Source organism: Eubalaena glacialis, chromosome 3 (genome assembly GCF_028564815.1).
Source record: "Eubalaena glacialis isolate mEubGla1 chromosome 3, mEubGla1.1.hap2.+ XY, whole genome shotgun sequence".
In the NCBI taxonomy this organism is placed as follows: Eukaryota; Metazoa; Chordata; class Mammalia; order Artiodactyla; family Balaenidae; genus Eubalaena; species Eubalaena glacialis.
The window spans coordinates 147212617-147231436 of record NC_083718.1 but is presented as its reverse complement, the minus strand read 5'-3'; the positions used below and the strand labels follow the sequence as shown (position 1 = coordinate 147231436).

General features: G+C 37.5%; 1 protein-coding gene across 4 annotated transcripts in view; it reads left to right on the top strand.

Moving 5' to 3' along the window:
- PRKAA2 (protein kinase AMP-activated catalytic subunit alpha 2) overlaps positions 1-18820 on the top strand; it is a 57985-nt gene that overhangs the window by 20775 nt on the left and 18390 nt on the right. For 3 of the 4 annotated variants that reach the window (XM_061186531.1, XM_061186532.1, XM_061186535.1), the window contains exon 2: positions 11303-11444. The exons of the other annotated variant lie outside the window; for it this stretch is intronic. In XM_061186531.1, coding sequence (XP_061042514.1) covers positions 11303-11444 — 142 coding nt within the window. The remainder of the gene's footprint in view (positions 1-11302; positions 11445-18820) is intronic. 4 annotated transcript variants of the gene reach the window in all.

Sequence of the window (18820 nt, the reverse complement as noted above, 5' to 3'; positions counted from 1 at the left end):
GGGACCTGACCTCCAGCCCCCTCCCATCTAGTATTGAGAGATGAACTGAAAAATCGATAAATGTTAGCGTTACACATCCTGTGAAAAAAAGGATACTCAGGGTACAGTAGTAACATTAAAAAATTTTAATGTTTTAATTTTCAGTATAGGCTTGAGTGGTGAAAAAGGAGGTGAGAGGGTCTTCGTAGAGCAGAGGACTCTGTTGAAAGAATTTGTATTGATTATTCCCAGTTTTGCTCCTAGAACAATATAAAACAGTTTTATTCTTTCTTCTGTATAACAACTCTTCACCTTATCAAATGTAAAATTCTAAAAGGATAGATTGGGTAAGTATAGATTTTTCAATCGCTTTAGAGAGTATTCTGTGTAATTTGAATAGAGTTTGGGAAAAACAAAATGGACCGCTAATGAGTGATAATTTTGTAGAATCCTTTAATCCAAGAAATTGTGTGGGCTATAAATTATAGTTTATTTCCATTAGTTAATGGATGGTAGTTTAGCAAAATGGGAAATTTGAAATAAGTTCAAACATTTTGCATTTTAAAGTATTCTGAATAGGGTATTATTGAGATTCAGCTGTGAATGACAAGAATTTTCAAAATAAGAATAGCTTAAACAAGATAGTATTTTACTCTCTTGTAACAGTCTGAGCAAGTAGTTCCAGGCTTCAGGATGGAGGAAGAGATGAAGAAGCTGCTGCTAGAGACATTTCTGCTCGCATGTCATTGGCCAGAACATAGGTCACATGGCCATACCTAGTTACAAGAGATATTAGGATGCAGTCTCTACTCTGGGTAGACATGTGCTCAGGTGTAATTTGGGAATCACATGTCTGGGAAGGAAGGCTGGAATAGATATTGGGGGACACCTAGCAGTGTGACAGAACTAATTTGTTCACTGCCTACATCCCAAGTGCCTATTAACTGCACTTGGTATGGAATACACCATAGTAGGCATTCATTAAATAGTTGTTCCATGGATGAGTGTTCTTTATTGCTCCTGTCAAAAGAAGTATTGATCTGCATATTTACTTATATACATGATAAATTATGGCAAATTTGTCCATCCTTGGTTTTTAAAAATGTTTTGTTTCTCATCTATGTTCTCCCTTCACAAATAAGGTATCCCTAACAGTTTTCAGACAGATTTGCTACCATACAGAATCGATTTTAGCTCCTTTATTGCTCATGTTTCTTCTCCCTGCTAAAACTTGGAGACCTATTAAATCTCTCTTTACATGTGTCTTTGATCAACACAGTCCTGGCATGTAAATGGTGCTCAGTAAATGTTTTTAGATTGAATAAATGAATGTTAGTTAAACATTAATGAATCCAAGCCTTTTTTTCCCTGTTACTTCCGTAAAAAGGTTATAGCTGTAATACACAAAAAGAAATTCTTGGTGTTAAATCTGTTTATATTACAAGATTTTTAGGAATGTTCATTTGGCTTTCAGGTAGGATGTGATTATGAGACAACTATCTGGATTTAATTAATTATAGCTAAGTACTAATTCACTTAATAAGTTATTAGAAAATAGAGGCTAGTATATTTCAGCAAAAAGAGGGGGTGTTCTTAATGCATTTGTATCTTTTGACCTCAGATAACCAATTAGCTTATCAGTGTGCTTAAGTGTTTCAAAGGATGATGCCATTTCTTTTTTTTTTTAATTTTATTGGAGTATAATTGATTTACAATGTTGTGTTAGTTTCAGGTGTACAGTACAGTGATTCAGTTATACATATACATATGTTCATTCTTTTTCAGATTCCTTTCTCGTATAGGTTATCACAATATTGAGTAGAGTTCCCTGTGCTATATAGTAGGTCCTTGTTGGTTAGCCATATATAGTAGTGTGTGTATGTGTATGTTAATCGCAAGCTCCTGATTTATCCCTTCCCCCGACGTTTCCCCTTTGTAAACCATAAGTTTGTTTCTGATATCTGTAAGTCTTTTTCTGTTTTGTACATAAGTTCATTTGTGTCATTTTTTTAAAAAAATTAGATTCCACAGATGAGTGAAATCATATGAAATTTGTCTTTCTCTGTCTGACTTACTTCACTTTGTATGATAATCTCTGGGTCCATCCATGTTGCTGCAAATGGCATTATTTTGTTCTTTGTGGCTGAGTAACATTCCGTTGTATACATGTACCACATCTTTATCCATTCCTCTGTCGATGGAAATTTAGTTTGCTTCCATGTCTTGGCTATTGTAAATAGTGATGCAATGAACACTGGGGTGCACATATCTTTTTGAATTATGTTTTCTCCAGATATATGCCTAGGAGTGGGAATTGCTGGATCATATGGTAGTTCTATTTTTGTTTTTTAAGGAACCTCCATACTGTTCTCCACAGTGGTTGTACCAATTTACATTTCTGCCAACAGTGTAAGAGGGTTCCCTTTTCTCCACACCCTCACCAGCATTTATTGTTTGTAGGCTTTTTGATGATGGCCATTCTGACCGGTGTGAGGTGATACCTCATTGTAGTTGTGATTTGCATTTCTCTGATAATTAGTGATGTTGAGCATCTTTTCATGTGCTTTTTGTCCATCTGTATGTCTTCTTTGGAGAAATGTCTATTTAGATCTTCCACCCATTTTTTGATTTTTTTTTTTTTTCATTTTTGAGCTGCATGAGCTGTTTGTGTATTTTGGAGATTAATCCCTTGTCAATCACATCATTTGCAAATATTTTCTCCCATTCCGTGGGTTGTCTTTTCATTTTGTTTATGGTTTCCTTTGCTGTGCAGAAGATTTTAACTTTAATTAGGTCCCATTTGCTTATTTTTGTTTTTATTTTCATTACTGTATGTCATGGTTCAAAGAAGATTTTGCTGCAATCTATATCAATGAGTGTTCTGCCTATGTTTTTCTCTTAAGAGTTTTATAGTGTCCGGCCTTACACTTAGGTCTTTGATCCATTTTGACTTTATTTTTGTGTATGGTGTTAGGGAATGTTCTAATTTCATTCTTTTACTTGTAGCTGTCCAGTTTTCCCAGCACCACTTATTGAAGAGACTGGCTTTTCTCCACTGTGTATTCTTGCCTCGTTTGTCATAGATTAATTGACCATAGGTGCATGGGTTTATTTCGGGGTTTTCTATCCTGTTCCATTGATCTATATTTCTGTTTTTGTGCCAGTACCATACTGTTTTGATTACTATAGCTTTGTAATATAGTCTGAAGTCAGGGGACCTGATTCCTCTATCTCCTTTTTTCTTTCTCAGGATTGCTTTGGCTATTTAGGGCCTTTTGTGTTTCCGTACAAATTTTTAAAAATTGGGGGCTTGTTCTGTGAAAATTGCCATTGGTAATTTAATAGGGATTGTGCTGAATCTGCCTTGGGTAGTGTAGTCATTTTGACAATATTGATTCTTCCAATTCAGGAACATGGTATGTCTTTCCATCTGTTTGTGTCATCTTCGGTTTCTTTCATCAGCATCTTATAGTTTCCAGAGTACAGGTCTTTTGTCTCCTTAAGTAGGTTTATTCCTAGATATTTTATTCTTTTTGATGCAATGGTATATGGGATTGTTTCCTTAATTTTTCTTTCTGATCTTTTGTTCTTAATGTATAGGACTGCAACAGATTTCTGTGTATTAGTATCATATGCTGCAACTTTACTGAATTCCTTGAGGAGCTCTAGTAGTTTTCTGGTAGCATTTTTAGGATTTTCTATGTATAGTATCATGTCATCTGCAAACAGTGACAGTTTTACTTCTTCTTTTCCAATTTGTATTCCTTTTATTTCTCTTTCTTCTCTGATTGCCATGGCTAGGACTTCCAAAACTATGTTAAATAATAGTGGTGAGAGTGAGCAACCTTGTCTTGTTCCTGACCTTAGTGGAAATGGTTTCAGTTTTTCACCATTGAGAATGATGCTGGCTGTGGGTTTGTCATATATGACCTTTATTATGTTGAGGTAATTTCCCTCTGTGCCCACTTTCTGGAGAGTTTTTATCATAAATGGGTGTTGAATTTTATCAAAAGCTTTTTCTGCATCTATTGAGATGATCATATGGTTTTTATTCTTCAGTTTGTTAATGTGGTGTGTCACAGTGATTGATTTGCAGATACTGAAGAATTCTTGCATCCCTGGGATAAATCCCACTTGATCATCATGTATGATCCTTTTAATGTATTGTTGGATTTGGTTTGATAGTAGTTTTTTGAGGACTTTTGCATGTGTGTTCATTAGTGATATTGGCATGTAATTTTCTTTTTTTGTGATATCTTTGTCTGGTTTTGGTATCAGGGTGATGGTGGCCTCATAGAATGAGCTTGGGAGTGTTCCTTCTTCTGCAATTGTTTGGAAGAGTTTCAGAAGGATAGGTGTTAACTCTTTTCTAAATGTTTGATAGAATTCACCTGTGAAGTCATCTGGTCCTGGACTTTTGTTTGTTTGAAGTTTTTTAATCACAGTTTCGATATCAGTATTTGTGATTGGTGTGTTCATATTTTCTATTTCTTCCTGGTTCAGTTATGTAAGGTTGTGTATTTCTAAGAATTTGTCCATTTCTTCTAGGTTGTCCATTTTACTGGCCTATAGTTGTTTGTAGTAGTCTCTTATGATCCTTTGTATTTCTGTGGTGTCCGTTGTAACTTCTCCTTTTTCATTTCTAATTTTATTGATTTGAGCCCTGTATCTTTTTTTCTTGATGAGTCTGGCTAAAGGTTTGTCAATTTTGTTTATCTTCTTGAAAAACCAGGTTTATTTCATTGATCTTTTCTGTTGTTTTCTTTGTCTCTATTTCATTTATTCTCTGATATTTATGATTTCTTTCCTTCTACTAACTTTGGATTTTGTTTATTCTTCTTTCTCTAGTTGCTTTAGGTGTAAGGTTAGGATGTTTATTTGAGATTTTTCTTGTTTCCTGAGGTAAGATTGTATTGTTCTCAACTCTCTTAGAACTGCTTTTGCTGTGTCTCATAGGTTTTGTATTGTGGTGTTTTTGTTGTCATTTGTCTCTAGGTATTTTTTTAAATTTCCTCTTTGATTTCTTCAGTAATCCATTGGTATTAATCCAACATGTTTAGTAACATGTTGTTTAGCCTCCATGTGTCTGTTTTTTACAGTTTTTTTTCCCCTGTAATTGATTTCTAATTTCATAGTGTTGTGGTCAGAAAAGATGCTTGATATGACTTTAATTTTCTTAAATTTGCCAAGGCTTGATTTGTGGCCAAAGATGTGATCTATCCTGGAGAATGTTCCATGTGCACTGGAGAAGAAAGTGTGTTCTGTTGCTTTTGAATGGAATGTTCTATAAATATCAATTAAGTTCATCTGGTCTAATGTGTCATTTAAGGCCTGTGTTTCCTATTGATTTTCTGTTTGGTTGATCTGTCCATTGATGAAAGTGGGGTCCCCCATTATTATTGTGTTACTGTTGATTTCTCCTTTTATGGCTGTTAGCATTTGCCTTATATATTGAGGTGCTCCAATGTGGGGTGCTCCAATGTGGGGTGCATATGTATTCACAATTGTTATATTTTTTGTATTGATCCCTTGATCATTATGTAGTGTCCTTCCTTGTCTCTTGTAACAGTCTTTATTTTAAAGTCCATTTTGTCTAATACGAGTATTGCTACTCCAGCTTTCTTTTTATTTCCACTTGCATGGAGTATCTTTTTCCATCCCCTCACTTTCAATCTGTATGTGTCCCTAGATCTGAAGTGGGTCTCTTATAAACAGCATATATTTGGGTCTTATTTTTGTGTCCATTCAGCCAGTCTGTCTTTTGGTTTGAGCATTTAATCCATTTAAATTTAAGGTAATTATCAATATGTATGTTTTTATTGCCATTTTGTTAACTGATTTGGCTTTGTTTTTGAAGGTGTTTTTTCTTTCCTTCCTTTTTTGTTCTCTTCCCTTATGATTTGATGTCTATCTTTTGTGCTGTGTTTGGTTTGCTTTTTCTTTTTTGTATGTGTATCTATTGTAGATTTTTGGTTTGTGGTTCCCATGAGGTTTTGATATAGCAGTCTATATATGTACAAGATTGTTTTGAGTTGCTGGTCTCTTAATTTCCAGTGCATTTTCAATATCCTGTGTTTGTACTCTTCTCACAATTGCTGGTTTTGATATCATATTTGTGTGTGGGTGATTTCCTACCTTTGCTTTGTGTTTGCCTTTACTGATGAGCTTTGTGATTTGTAATTTTCTTGTTTCTAGCTGTGGCCTTTTATTTTCTGCCTGGAGAAGTTCCTAGGATTTGTTTAATGCTGGTTTGGTGGTATTGAATTCTCTTAGCATTTGCTTGTCTGTAAAGAATTTAATTTCTCTGTCAAATCTGAATGAGAGCCTTGCTGGTAGAGTATTCTTGGTTGTAGGTTCTTCCCTTTCACTTTGAATATATCATGCCCATTCCCTTGTGGCCTGCCAGGTTTCTTCTGAAAAATCAGCTGATAACTTTATGAGGATTCACTTGTATGTTGTTTGTTGCTTTTACCTTGTTGCTTTTAAATTTTTTTTTGGCTTTAATTTTTGTCAGTTTGATTAATATGTGTCTTAGCGTCTTGTATGGGACTCTCTTTACTTCCTGGACTTGAGTGACTGTTTCCTTTCTCATGTTAGAGTAGTTTTCAGCTATAATGTCTTCAGATATTTTCTCAGGCCCTTTCTCTCTCTCTTCTCCTTCTGGGACCCCTATAATGTGAATGTTAGTGCATTTAATGTTGTCCCAGAGGTCTCTTAGACTGTCTTCATTTCTTTTCATTATTTTTTCTTTATTCTGTTCTGCGGCAGTGATTTCTACCTTTCTGTCTTCCAGCTCACTTATTCGTTCTTCTGCCTCGATTATTCTGCTATTGATTTCTTCTAGTGAATTTTTCATTCAAGTTATTGTATTTTTCATCTCTGTTTCTTTGTTCTTTAAACCTTCTAGCTCTTTGTTAAACATCTTTTGTATCTTCTCGATCTGTGCCTCCATTATTTTTCTGAGCTCTTGGATCATCTTTACTATCATTACTCTAAATTCATTTTCAGGTACGTTGCCTATTTCCACTTCATTTAGTTGTTCTTGTGGGTTTTTATCTTGTTCCTTTGTCTGGAACATTTTTCTCTGCTGTCTCATTTTGTCTCACTTTGTGTGATTGTGGTTTCTGTTCCACAGGCTGCAGGATTGTAGCTCCTCTTGCTTCTGCTGTCTGTCCCCTGGTGGGTGAGGTTTGTCCTTGGGCTTATGCAGGCTTCTTGGTGGGAGAGACTGGTTCCTGCCCACTGGTGGGTGGAGCTAGGTCTTGTCCCTCTGGTGGGTAGGGCCTTGTCAAGGGATGTGTTTAGAGATGGCTGTGAGCTCAGTATGGTGTTATCGGCCTGTCTGCTGATGGGTGGGGCTGTGTTCCTATCCTGCTGGTTATTTGGCCTGAGCATTCTAGCAGTGAAGCCTGTAGGCTGTTGGGTAGGGCCAGGTCTTGATACCAAAATGGCGACCTCTGGGAGAACTCACATTGATCAATATTCTCTGGGGTCTATGCCACCAATGTCCTTGCCTCCACAGTGAACCACGGTCCAGCCCTGGCTCCTATTGAGTTACTGCTTTCTGCTGGGTCCCTGTGTATGTGAAGCCTGTGTGAGCCCTCCAGGAGTGGAGTCTATGTTTCCCACAGTCCTGTGGAGCTCCTGCACTCAAGCCCCACTGGCCTTCAAAGCCAGATGGTCTGGGAGTTCCTCCTTCTGATGCCAGACCCTCAGGCTGGGGAGCCTGACGGGGGCTCAAGATTTTCACTCTTGTGGGAGAACCTCTTCAATATAGGTATTTTCTAGTTTGTGGGTCATCTACACAGGGGTATGGGATTTGATTATGTCATGAAAGCACCCCTCCTACAGTTTTGTTGTGGCTCTTTCTTTGTCTTTGAATGTAAAATATCTTTTTTGGTAGGTTCCAGTCTTTTGTCGATGGTTGTTCAGCAGTAAGTTGTGATTTTGGTGTTTTCATGAGAGGAAGTGAGCTCAAGTTCTTCTTCTCCACCATCTTTTCCGGGATTGAGGAGCTGCTCTTAGTTTGGATGCTGGCTGTCTCTTTCCTCAGCGTGTGTTGGCTGTTATCCCTTTGATACAGCGTATGCAGGTGCAGTGGCCCTTGCGCACTCTGGGGAGAGCGGGGGCAGGACTTGTTGCCTGCTTGCGGGTCTGCTAGGGGCAGCTGCCATTCCCACGCTCCCGGGACAGAGCTTGGCACCTGCTCACCAGTCTCCTGAGGGCGGCTACTACCCATGCACTCCTGGGACAGCACTCCTCTGGAGCCCAGGATGGTAGTGACAACTTGTGCCCACCCCCAGAGTTCCTGTAGGCGGTGTCCTCTTGCCTGGGAGAGCTCACAGGGAAGGAAGCTCTTATGGTGTTCCCGCCTCTCTCCTCGTGCACCCCCAAATAATGGCACCTTGCCTCTCCAGTGGGCTCTGGTTTCTTCTGAGTACCCCCTCAGTTGCCACAGTCCAGCCTTTTCAGGCTGTCTCTGCACATCCAACCCCGGTCCTCTTCCTGGGTCTGACCTCTGAAAGCTGAGCTTCAGCACCCAGCCCCCACCCACACTGACAGGCAAGCGTCTAAGGCTGGGGAGCACAGGGTGGCAGTGACAACCTTCTGTGCTCGTTACTCTCCATTTTGCCTTCCACAAACTGGTTGTTGCACTCTCTTCCTAGGCTCCAAAGCTCCCCCTCCATCCAGGCTGATCTCCACACTGGTGAGGGTACTCCCCAAGGTGCCTAAACCTTTCTTCCTTCACAACTCCCTTCCTGGGGTTCAGGCCCTGTCCCAATTCCTTTCTTTATCTTTTTCCTTTGTCCTATATGGTTACATGGAGGTTTTCTTGCCCTTGCGGAAGTCTGAGGTCTTCTGCCAGTGTTCAGTAGATCTTCTGTATGAATCATTCCACTTGTAGATGTGCTTTTAATGTTTTTGTGGGAGAAGGTGAGCTCCCTGTCCTACTCCTTTGCCATCTTGATCCTCCCCCAATTCCATCGATGCCATTTCTTTGCCATTGCTTCACGAGGAAAAATTTCTTCATAAAGAAATTTTTTTTTATAAAGATAAATGAGTGTGTTATTTCTTCAGATATCATAGACAAAGCAATGATTTGAAAAAAACTTTAATTAAAGATTCAGCTTTATTGGGGTATAATTGACAAAATTATAAGATATTTAAAGTGTTCATCATGGTGATGTTTTACATTAGATCCTCATATCTTATTCATCTTAGCACTGAAAGTTTGTGCCCTTTTACCCACTTCTTCTTATTTCCCTCATCCCCCAGCTCCTAGCAACCACTTTTCTACTCTCTGTTTCTATGAGTTTGACTTTTTTTCTTTGATATCCCACATATAACTGGATCTCATGTAGTATTTCTTTATCTGGCTTATTTCACTTAGCATAATACCCTCAAGGTCCATCCATGTTGAAAATAGGATTTCTTTCTTTCTCATGACTTAATAATATATTGCACTCTGTGTGTGTGTGTGTGTGTGTACGTGAGAGAGAGAGAGAGAGAAAGAAAGAGGGAATATGCACACCACATCATCTTTATTCATTCATTCATATGTTCATGGACACTGAGGTAGTTTCCATATCTTTGCTTTTGTGAATAATGCTGCAATGAACATGCGAGTGTAGATATTTCTTTGATATCCTGTTTTTATTTCCTTTAAGTATCCAGAAGTGGGATTGCTGGATCATATGGTAGTTCTATTTTTTATTTTTTGAGGAACCTCCACACTGTTTTACATAGTGGTTACATCAGTGTACATTCCCATCAACAGTGCACAAGCGTTCCCCTTTCTCCACATCTTCACCAACACTTGTTATCTTTTCAGTTTTAGTGACAGCCATTCTGACAGGTGTGAGGTGATAGCTCATTGTGGTGGTGGTTTTGATTTGCATCCACCTGATGGTTAGTGATGATTACCTGATGATTTTGTGTACTTGGCCATTTGTATACCTTCTTTGGCAAGAGGTTTATTCAGTTTCTCTGTCCATTTTTAAAATCAGATTGTTTGGGTTTTTGCTATTAAGTTGTTAAGTAATTTATATATTTTGGGTATTAACCCCTTATCAGGTATATAATTTGCAAATATTTTCTTCCATTCAGTAGGTTGCCTTTTCATTTTGTTGATGTTTTCTTTTGCTGTGCAGAAGCTTTTTAGTTTATTTAGTCCCACTTGTTTATATTTGCTTTTGTTGCCTTTGCTTTTGTTGTCAAGTCCCAAAAAATCATTGCTAAGACTAATGTCAAGGAGCTTACCCCCTTCTAGAAGTTTTATGGTTTCTCATTTTAAATTTAAGTCTTTAATCCATTTTGAGTTGATTTTTATGTACCGTGTGAGATAGGGGTCTATTTTCATTCTTCTGTATGTGGCTATCCAATTTTCCCAACACCATTTATTGGAGAGAGTATCTTTTCCCCATTGTATATTCTTGATTCTTTTGTCATAAATTAATTGACCTTATATGCATGAGTTTATTTATGGGCTCTTTATTCTATTCCATTAATCTCTGTGTCTGGTTTTATGCCAGTACTGTGCTGTTTTGATTACTATAACTTTGTAACATAGTTTGAAATCAGGAAGTGTGATGCATCCAGTATGTACAAAATACTGTGCTTATATATTGCCTAGGAGATTCAGATGAATACTGACTGTCTTATTCAAGGAGGGTAAGAGCTAATAGCTCATGTCATATGATTTTTCAAAAATACAAATATATATAATAGCCTCAAAATGATGAATGACACATGAGCTTTATAAATATACTGTGAGGGTTTGAAAGAAGTAGAGATTCCATCAAATAGGGAGAAAATGGGAAAGCTTTATAGAAAAGGCAAAAAAAAGGGTTACATGTGGATTTTCTGATGAAATAGTTTTGAAACTAGTTATGGGTTTTAGTTTATTATAGCAATTATTTATTCTTCAATAATACAATGACTGGATTAACCAGAAGAGGAGAAAGAAGGAGATTAACAAAACATAGTAAATTCTATTCTATTCTATCCAAAAGATGTTTCAAATTTGATTATACTTTTAGGTAAGAATATGGAATTCAGTCATCCTTTCCACAAAGATTTAATTAACATCTCTGTGCTAGGTGTTGAGGATACAGAGGAGACTAAGATATAGTTTCTGTCCTCAAGGAGTGCATACTCCAATAGAAGAGACAGACATGAAAAGAGATATCTTCTGTTCTATGCAATAAATGACATCAAAGAGGCATATGTGAGTAAAGAAGTTTGGGGTTACAGTGGAAGGAAGCATGAATAAATAATTATGTTGCTATGACAGCAAGGTTATTTTCCTTTTTCTTTTCTCTAGTTGGAGAACATCAATTAACAGGCCATAAGGTGGCAGTTAAAATTTTAAACAGACAGAAGATTCGCAGTTTAGATGTTGTTGGAAAAATAAAACGAGAAATTCAAAATCTAAAACTCTTTCGTCATCCTCATATTATCAAACTGTAAGTATTTTTGCACTTGATAATATAAAAGAGAAACTGTCTTGAAATATTATATTTAATAATTATTTATTTTTAGTTAAACTTTTATAAATATACAATTTTTTTATATTTAGCAAGTGTTAATTCATTTAACCTCATCAATCCTTTTTTTCATACTTATGGTTTAGAATTAAAAGTCTAATTGTAAATTGGCTCATTGCTAATATTCATGTTGAAGGTCATTTAGTATTTTGCTATTTCTAGATTTCTTTTATAATTATTTTCTAGTCACTTTTAATTAACATACCAAGATATTTTTTTTATGGAAAAGGTAGAAAGTTGCTATTAAAGATTATCTGCCACAGTATTGAATATTATTTGCCAAACTGCAATCATTAATTACTGATCGTAAAGCCCTTAGGAAGGCAAATGAATTTTTTTCTTTTTGGATAAGACAAGTTACAAATTTAGAAGATAAGTAAATTAAGAGTTTAATAAATAAACTAAGTAATTAAATAGAAAGATAAATAATAATTTAAAATCAACTAGATCCATAGAAAATTTAGACATTAAGTGTGCAGCAGTGTTCCTTTACATCATTTGAAGTTGTGTTTAATATTTATTGTGAAAATGTAATTGCTAAACACTGAAAACTGTCTTTACTTTTATCTTAAAGCTTGGATAGAGTTTAATAAAATAAATATTAATTTTATTGACTACCTGATCATGGCTAGAAACTGTATTGAGCATTTTACATACATAATTTCACTTCATTCTCACAATAAGCATATAAGGAGTATTATTATCCTCATTTTATGGATAAGAAAATTGCATATCTAAAGAGGATCAGCAACTTGTCCAAGGTTAAATAGCTAGTAAGTTGCAGAGCTAGTAGTTGAGTTCATATCTGATTTCAAATGCCATGCTGTTAATTTCTACTCCAGTACTGAGAAAACTGAAATGACAAGCAGTAGTATTAATATCTTTGAGGCTTCATTTGCTAGGTCATTATAGTCAGAGGTTATATTTAGCCTAAACTTTGTTAGTGAGTAATCTTTAGATGTCAGCATTGATGGGGAACAACTTGATAACCCTCTAGAGGTATGTTGTTTACCTAATAACAAGGCTGCGTAGTAGCTGTGGTAGGGAATAGTGGCCCCCAGTCCCAAGATGTCCTAATGCCCAGTGAGTATGTTATATTACATGGCAAAGGAGAAGTCCAAGGTTATAGATGGATTTAAGGTTGCTAATCAGCTGACAAAAATAGGGAGATTTTCCTGGGTTATCTGGGTGGTCCGAGTGTAATACAATGGTCCTTAGAAGTGGAAGAGGGGATCATAAGCCAGAGGGAGAGATTTGAGGATGGAAGCAAGGTCAGAGTGATGAGATGTGAGAAGGACTCAACTGGCTGTGCCTGGCTTTGAAGATGGAGGAAGGGGGCCATGAGCCAAGGATTGCAGATGGTCTCTAAAAGTTGGAAAACACAAAGAAATGGATTTCTTTTAGAGCCTCCAGAAGGCAATGCAGCCCTGCTATGTCTTGATTTTAGCCCAGTGAGGCATGTGTCAGACTTCTACCCTATCAGACTTCTTACCCCTGTGTAAGATAATACAGAATACATTTGTGTTGTTTTAAGCACTAGGTTCTAAGTATGGCAACAATAGGAAACCAATACAGTAGCATTCTTGAAATCCTTAACTGAATGGCTGATCCAGTTATTGCTGGGATTTGGAACACACATTTATATATTTCTAGTATTTATAGTATTTCTGTAACTAGATACATTTATTGCTAGAGAACCATTGCAAATTGGTATGTTAAATGAGGGTCCCACTCAGTGTATCTTACCAACAGCATGAATATGTCACTGACTGTTCAAAGAAGGCTTTTTTTGGGTTTGGTGTGCCATTGGGTGACCTGTGATGACTCCGTTCTCACATCACTATGATGAAAACTTCATTCTAACAGTAAGCTTCAGTGTCATTTGATCTTCATTTGAAGTTCACTTGATCATAAACGTAAACAGGAAATGAGGCCCCTGAAATTGTATGGCAGTACTTGATTATGAGGTTGTCATCTAGGACCTGTATTCTAGATAATCCAGAATATGTATATACAGGTTTTTAAAGATTATCATAGGAATTAAAATATCACCTATGAGTTCAGTTACTCACTCTCGTATTCTTTGTTTCCTTAACTTTAAAATGGGGATACCCCATGGTGCTGTTTGAGGATTAAATGTGTTCTCGCTGTTACAATGCCTGCTACTAGATGTGCATTGGCCCAGAAGCAGGAATGGGCAGCCTGCAAGCTGATTCCAGTCCTCTCATCATTCCGAATGATTTTCAGTTAACTGAAACAGCTCATGTCTGACTTCATCTCCATGTTAGTAATGACTTTATTCTAGTTACTGAATGACTTCTAAGCTAAGTCTCTTTGCTCTTCCTTACTGAGTGGTCACGTCCTATAAGAGGAGAAAACTGGGAAACCAGACTAAAAATGTCATATGCCAAAGTGAGAATGGAGAAGGGAGAGATCTCTGTATTTTCCTTGTTTCCTAACTTCATCACTTTTAGAATGCCAACCCTGAAAGATCCCAGGGAAACTTTGTCCATTTAGGGTATGAGTTCTAGTTCCTGTTCTGTTCCTATAAACACAAATCAGATTTTGTCAATAAGCAGTTGCAGTTGTCATGAGGATTTAGAAGCTTATTTTTGATGTTATAACTGCTAGTGTTTTCTTCCTTCCATTTCTATAATTACTTATAATTTTGGTTTGATTACTTATATCATTCTGTTTTAGAATTATTTAATTATTTGCTGTTTTGTGAAGGAGTTATAGAATGTTCTCAGTATTGGTCAGAAGGTAATTGGCAGAGGTGAATTTAGTGTTTAAAGCTTCTGGCTTCCAGCCTTGAGCTTATCCATTCTGCCACATTTCCTCTTTTATTGTGGATCTGAATTTTTTTTAAAAAGGCACCCATGTATTCTTGCTACACAACAAGCTTATTGACATAGCCTCTAACAGTGTTAGTGATTTAAACAGGGAGAGAGACCTGGTCCTTTTAGTGGTTTTGTTTTTTCTCTGCAGTCTTGGACTAACTGCCAAGAATAGTTTCCTTGCTACAGAATGGGCTTCTACAGTAAGCAAGAAAGTTTGAAAACTAAATACTAAGAATGAAGGTTATATATTGCACAATTTCTCTATTAATTCCAATTGAAAAAACCCCGCTGGGAGAAAATTAAAAGGAATAAACAAGATTGAAAGGAAATGCCAAACTTTCCCATGAACTAGAATTTGTTGAAATGACTTTTGTCCTTGTTTTTCATTCCCCCATGGTTCTTAGGGAAACTTCATTTTAACTGGTCAAAGGATCAATACTTTCTAATTTGGTAGAGATGGTTTTGCCTGCCAACTTTTCAAAATGTTTATCTTATCCAACCTATGGACAGCTTTTAACATTATTCATCACTACCACCTTGAAATGTTGTAGTCTCTAGGTTTCCATGGCACCACAGTCTTCTGATTTTCTTTTTACATTCTTGCCTCTTCTTGAGACTTTCTTTTATGGGTCCCTTGTTATCTGCCTGGCCATTAGATATTGATGTATTTCAGCATTCTGAGCTAGAGTAATCTTAGTGAACCCTTTTTGGGTGACCTTATCTACTACCACGGTGTCATTTGTAATCTCTATCTTAAAAATTTACAAATCTATATTGCTCCTGAATTCTGAACACATTTATTGAACTATTTATTAGGTGTTTCCATTCTGGAGTCACAGAGTCATCTGAAACTAAGTTGAACTTTTTCTCCCATATATACATATTTTTGTGCATGAATGAGAATACCATTCACACAGCTTCCTAAGCCTAAAACTTGGGCATCATATTTAATTCCTCTTCCCTCGCCCCTTACATATAATTGATCATTAAGTTCTGCCACTCTTAATCTTGAGTGTCCCCTAAATCTGTTCATTTCTCTCTGCTCTTATTGTCAGGTCACCATCTTCTCTTGCTTGCTATATTTCAACTGTTGCTTCTGCTTGGAAAACTTTACCTATATCTCCCTTCCTCTAGGCTTCCAATTCCAACTTGTCCTTTAAATATCAGCTTTTAAATGCAACTACCTCTAGAAAAACTACTTTGCCCTAGTCCTAACACTGGGTTAGGTTTCATCCTCTCGGTCCTGGAGCACCCAGAATTTCAGCTTTTCCAAAGTCCTGGGCATTATATTGTAATTGGTCATTTTCTTATTAGTATCGCCACGAGACTGAATTCTTTAGGAGCAGAAGCTATGTTTGTTTTTTCTTTTATTCAGCAAACTTTTATTGGGCACTTAGTATCTGATAGGTACTGTTGTAAGGCATTGGGGGTACAGTGGTAAAAGACAGCATCTCTGCCCTTGTGGAGTTTATGTTCTAGGGGTATCTAGCAGTTCTCGATAGTAAGTAAACAAATTAACCAGACTATTTTAGGCACTGATAAGTGCTATGAGGAGAGTGAAACAGGGTGCTGTCCTAGGGTGTGATGAGGAAGGAGGAGGTGCTAATTTAGATTGGGTTGTTAGGAAAGCTTCACTGAGAGGTAAGGTTTGAGCTAAGACCTAAAGGATGATAAAGATCTAGCCATTTGAAAATCTGGGGACAGAGTGTTTTGGTTTTTTTTTTTTTTTTTTTTAAGGAATTCCTTTATTTTTATTATTTATTTATTTATTTATTTATTTTTGGCTGTGTTGGGTCTTCGTTTCTGTGCGAGGGCTTTCTCTAGTTGCGGCAAGCGGGGGCCACTCTTCATCGCGGTGCGCGGGCCTCTCACTGTTGCGGCTTCTCTTGTTGCGGAGCACAGGCTCCAGACGCGCAGGCTCAGTAGTTGTGGCTCACGGGCCTAGTTGCTCCGCAGCACGTGGGATCTTCCCAGACCATGGCTCGAACCCGTGTCCCCTGCATTGGCAGGCAGATTCTCAACCACTGCGCCACCAGGGAAGCCCCAGAGTGTTTTTAAAGCAAGGGGACCAGCAACCTCAGAGTTGCTGAGGTTGAAACAATGTTCGAGTATTATAGGAAAAAGAAGATTGCTATAATGTCTGGAGTGGAGTGAATGACGGAAAGAGAGGTAGTTCATGAGGTCAAAGAGTAGACAAGGACCACATATCATAGAATCTTGAGGACCTTGCCGATTTTGGATTCTGTTCAAAATGGGAAGCTTTCAGAGAGCTGGGGGAGTGACATGATATGACCATAGTGTGGAATGGGTACAGAGGCAGAAGTGGAAGCAGAGAGACCAGTTAGGAAGCTGTTGCTATGGTCCAGCTGACAGATTAATTGTGGCTTTAGCCAAGTGGTGGTATAGATTTGTGCTGTCCAATACAGTAGCCACTAGCCATATGTGACATAAATTTAAATTAAATGAATTAAACATTTTGGTTATCTGGTCACACTATCCACATTTCAAGTGCTTAATAGCCACATGTGGCTAGTGGCTATCGTATTAGACAGAGAAGATATAAAATATTTCCATCATTGCAGAAAGTTGTATCTGACAACACTGGTCTAGCTGGAGGTAAATCTGTCAATTCAATGTATATTTTGGAGGTAAAACTAATAAATTACTGAGGAAAAGAAAGGGAGTGAGGACCCTCCCCCCACTTTTTTTTTGCCCGAGCAACTGGGATTTTGGGTTTTGGCTTGAAAAACTAGGTGTTGATAATGATACCATTTTCTGAGATACGCAGAATGGAGCAGAACCATGTTGGGGTACAGGTGAACATTAATGGTCTGCTTTGGCTGTGCTAAGTTGAGAATCCCATTAGATATCCAAGTGGAGATGTCCAATACCATCTTAATCTCTCCAGCACCTAGTACAACACTAGGTGTTCAGTGATTACTTACTGCATATATAAGGAAGTAAATGTGAACAAGGTCCTGATGATTCTAGGAGGACAGCAAAGCAAAAGAATGAAAGTGTAAAGAACATGGTGTGGTGGGAACAAACAGTCTGGTTTGTCTCATGCACAGAATATGTATAGGGATATGGAGGAAAATAAGGCCAGAGTGTTAGCTTGTTGATCCATTCATTCAACAAATGGTACCATTTAGGTACTGGGGATACACCAGCAAACAAAAAGATGACAACAAAATTTCTGCTATTATGAAGCTCATATTTGTGTGTGTGTATTTTGTGTGTGTGTGTGTGTAGCGGGTGGCGTTGAAGAGATACACAATAAATGCTATGTCAGTAAAATATGTTGTATGTTAGACAGTGAAGAAGAGAGGGAATATGCATGCAGATATCTGGAGGGGGGAAATAACAGATGGTGAGAACAGCACATACAAAGGCTCTGAGGTGGAAATTGCTACAGGCAGTAGTAGGTAGATCATAGTAGCAGAGTGATCTAGGGGGAATTGGAGTAAGAGATGTGGTCAGAGACATAAAAGGGAGCCAGATTGTGTAGGATATACTAGACCACTGTAAGAGCTTTGGCTTTTAACTCTGAGTAAAAGAGAAGCCACTGGCAAGTTTTATCCGGAGGTGTGATGTGACCTGACTTACGCTGAAGCAGGGAAATCAGTTAGGGATCAATTGCAGTATTCTGATTAAAAGAGATGGTGGCTTGGAATAGAGCATAGTGTGGAGGGTGTTGAGAAGTAAGCATATTTTGTATATATTTTCAAGATAGAGAACAGCATTTGCTGACAGATTAGATGTAGGTTGTGAAAGGAGAGAAGTCAAGGATGACTCCAAGGTTAACTGGTGTGGGCAAATAAAAAAATGGAGTTGCCATTAATTGAAATGGAAAAGATTGTAGGAGGAACAAGTTTGAAGTGGGATGTTAGGTATCAAGAATTCGATTTTGTTTTTTTTGAAGTTGAAATGTTTATTAGGCATCCAAGTAGAGATGCAAGTAGGTTATTTGATATATGAGTCTGAAGTTAAGGGGAGAGGTATAAACCAGAGATAAATTTGGAAGTCATCAGCGTATAGATGGTATTGAAGATACTTAAGGCCCAAAGACTAGATGATGTCACCAAGGATGTGCATATAAATAAATAAGAATTCTAGGGATTGATCTCTATGGCAGTATGATGTTAAGATGTCTGGGAGATGAGGAGGAACCAGCAAAGGAGAATGAAAGTGAACAGTTAAAATGGTTGGAAGAAAACCAAGAGAATTTGGCATCTTGAAGCCAAGGGGAAAATGTGTTTGAAGAAAGAGAGATTATTAACTGTTCCTATACTGCTGAATATTGAGTAAGATGAGGCTGAGGAGGAAGAGCTAATTGTAGAAACCAAGTCCTTTAGTAGGTGGGGCAGAGGAATCCAGTGCATAATTGGAGGAGTTAGTCTTAGACAGTATATGACCATGGAATGAGTCATTGTGTGTGGTAGAGGAAAAGAGAGT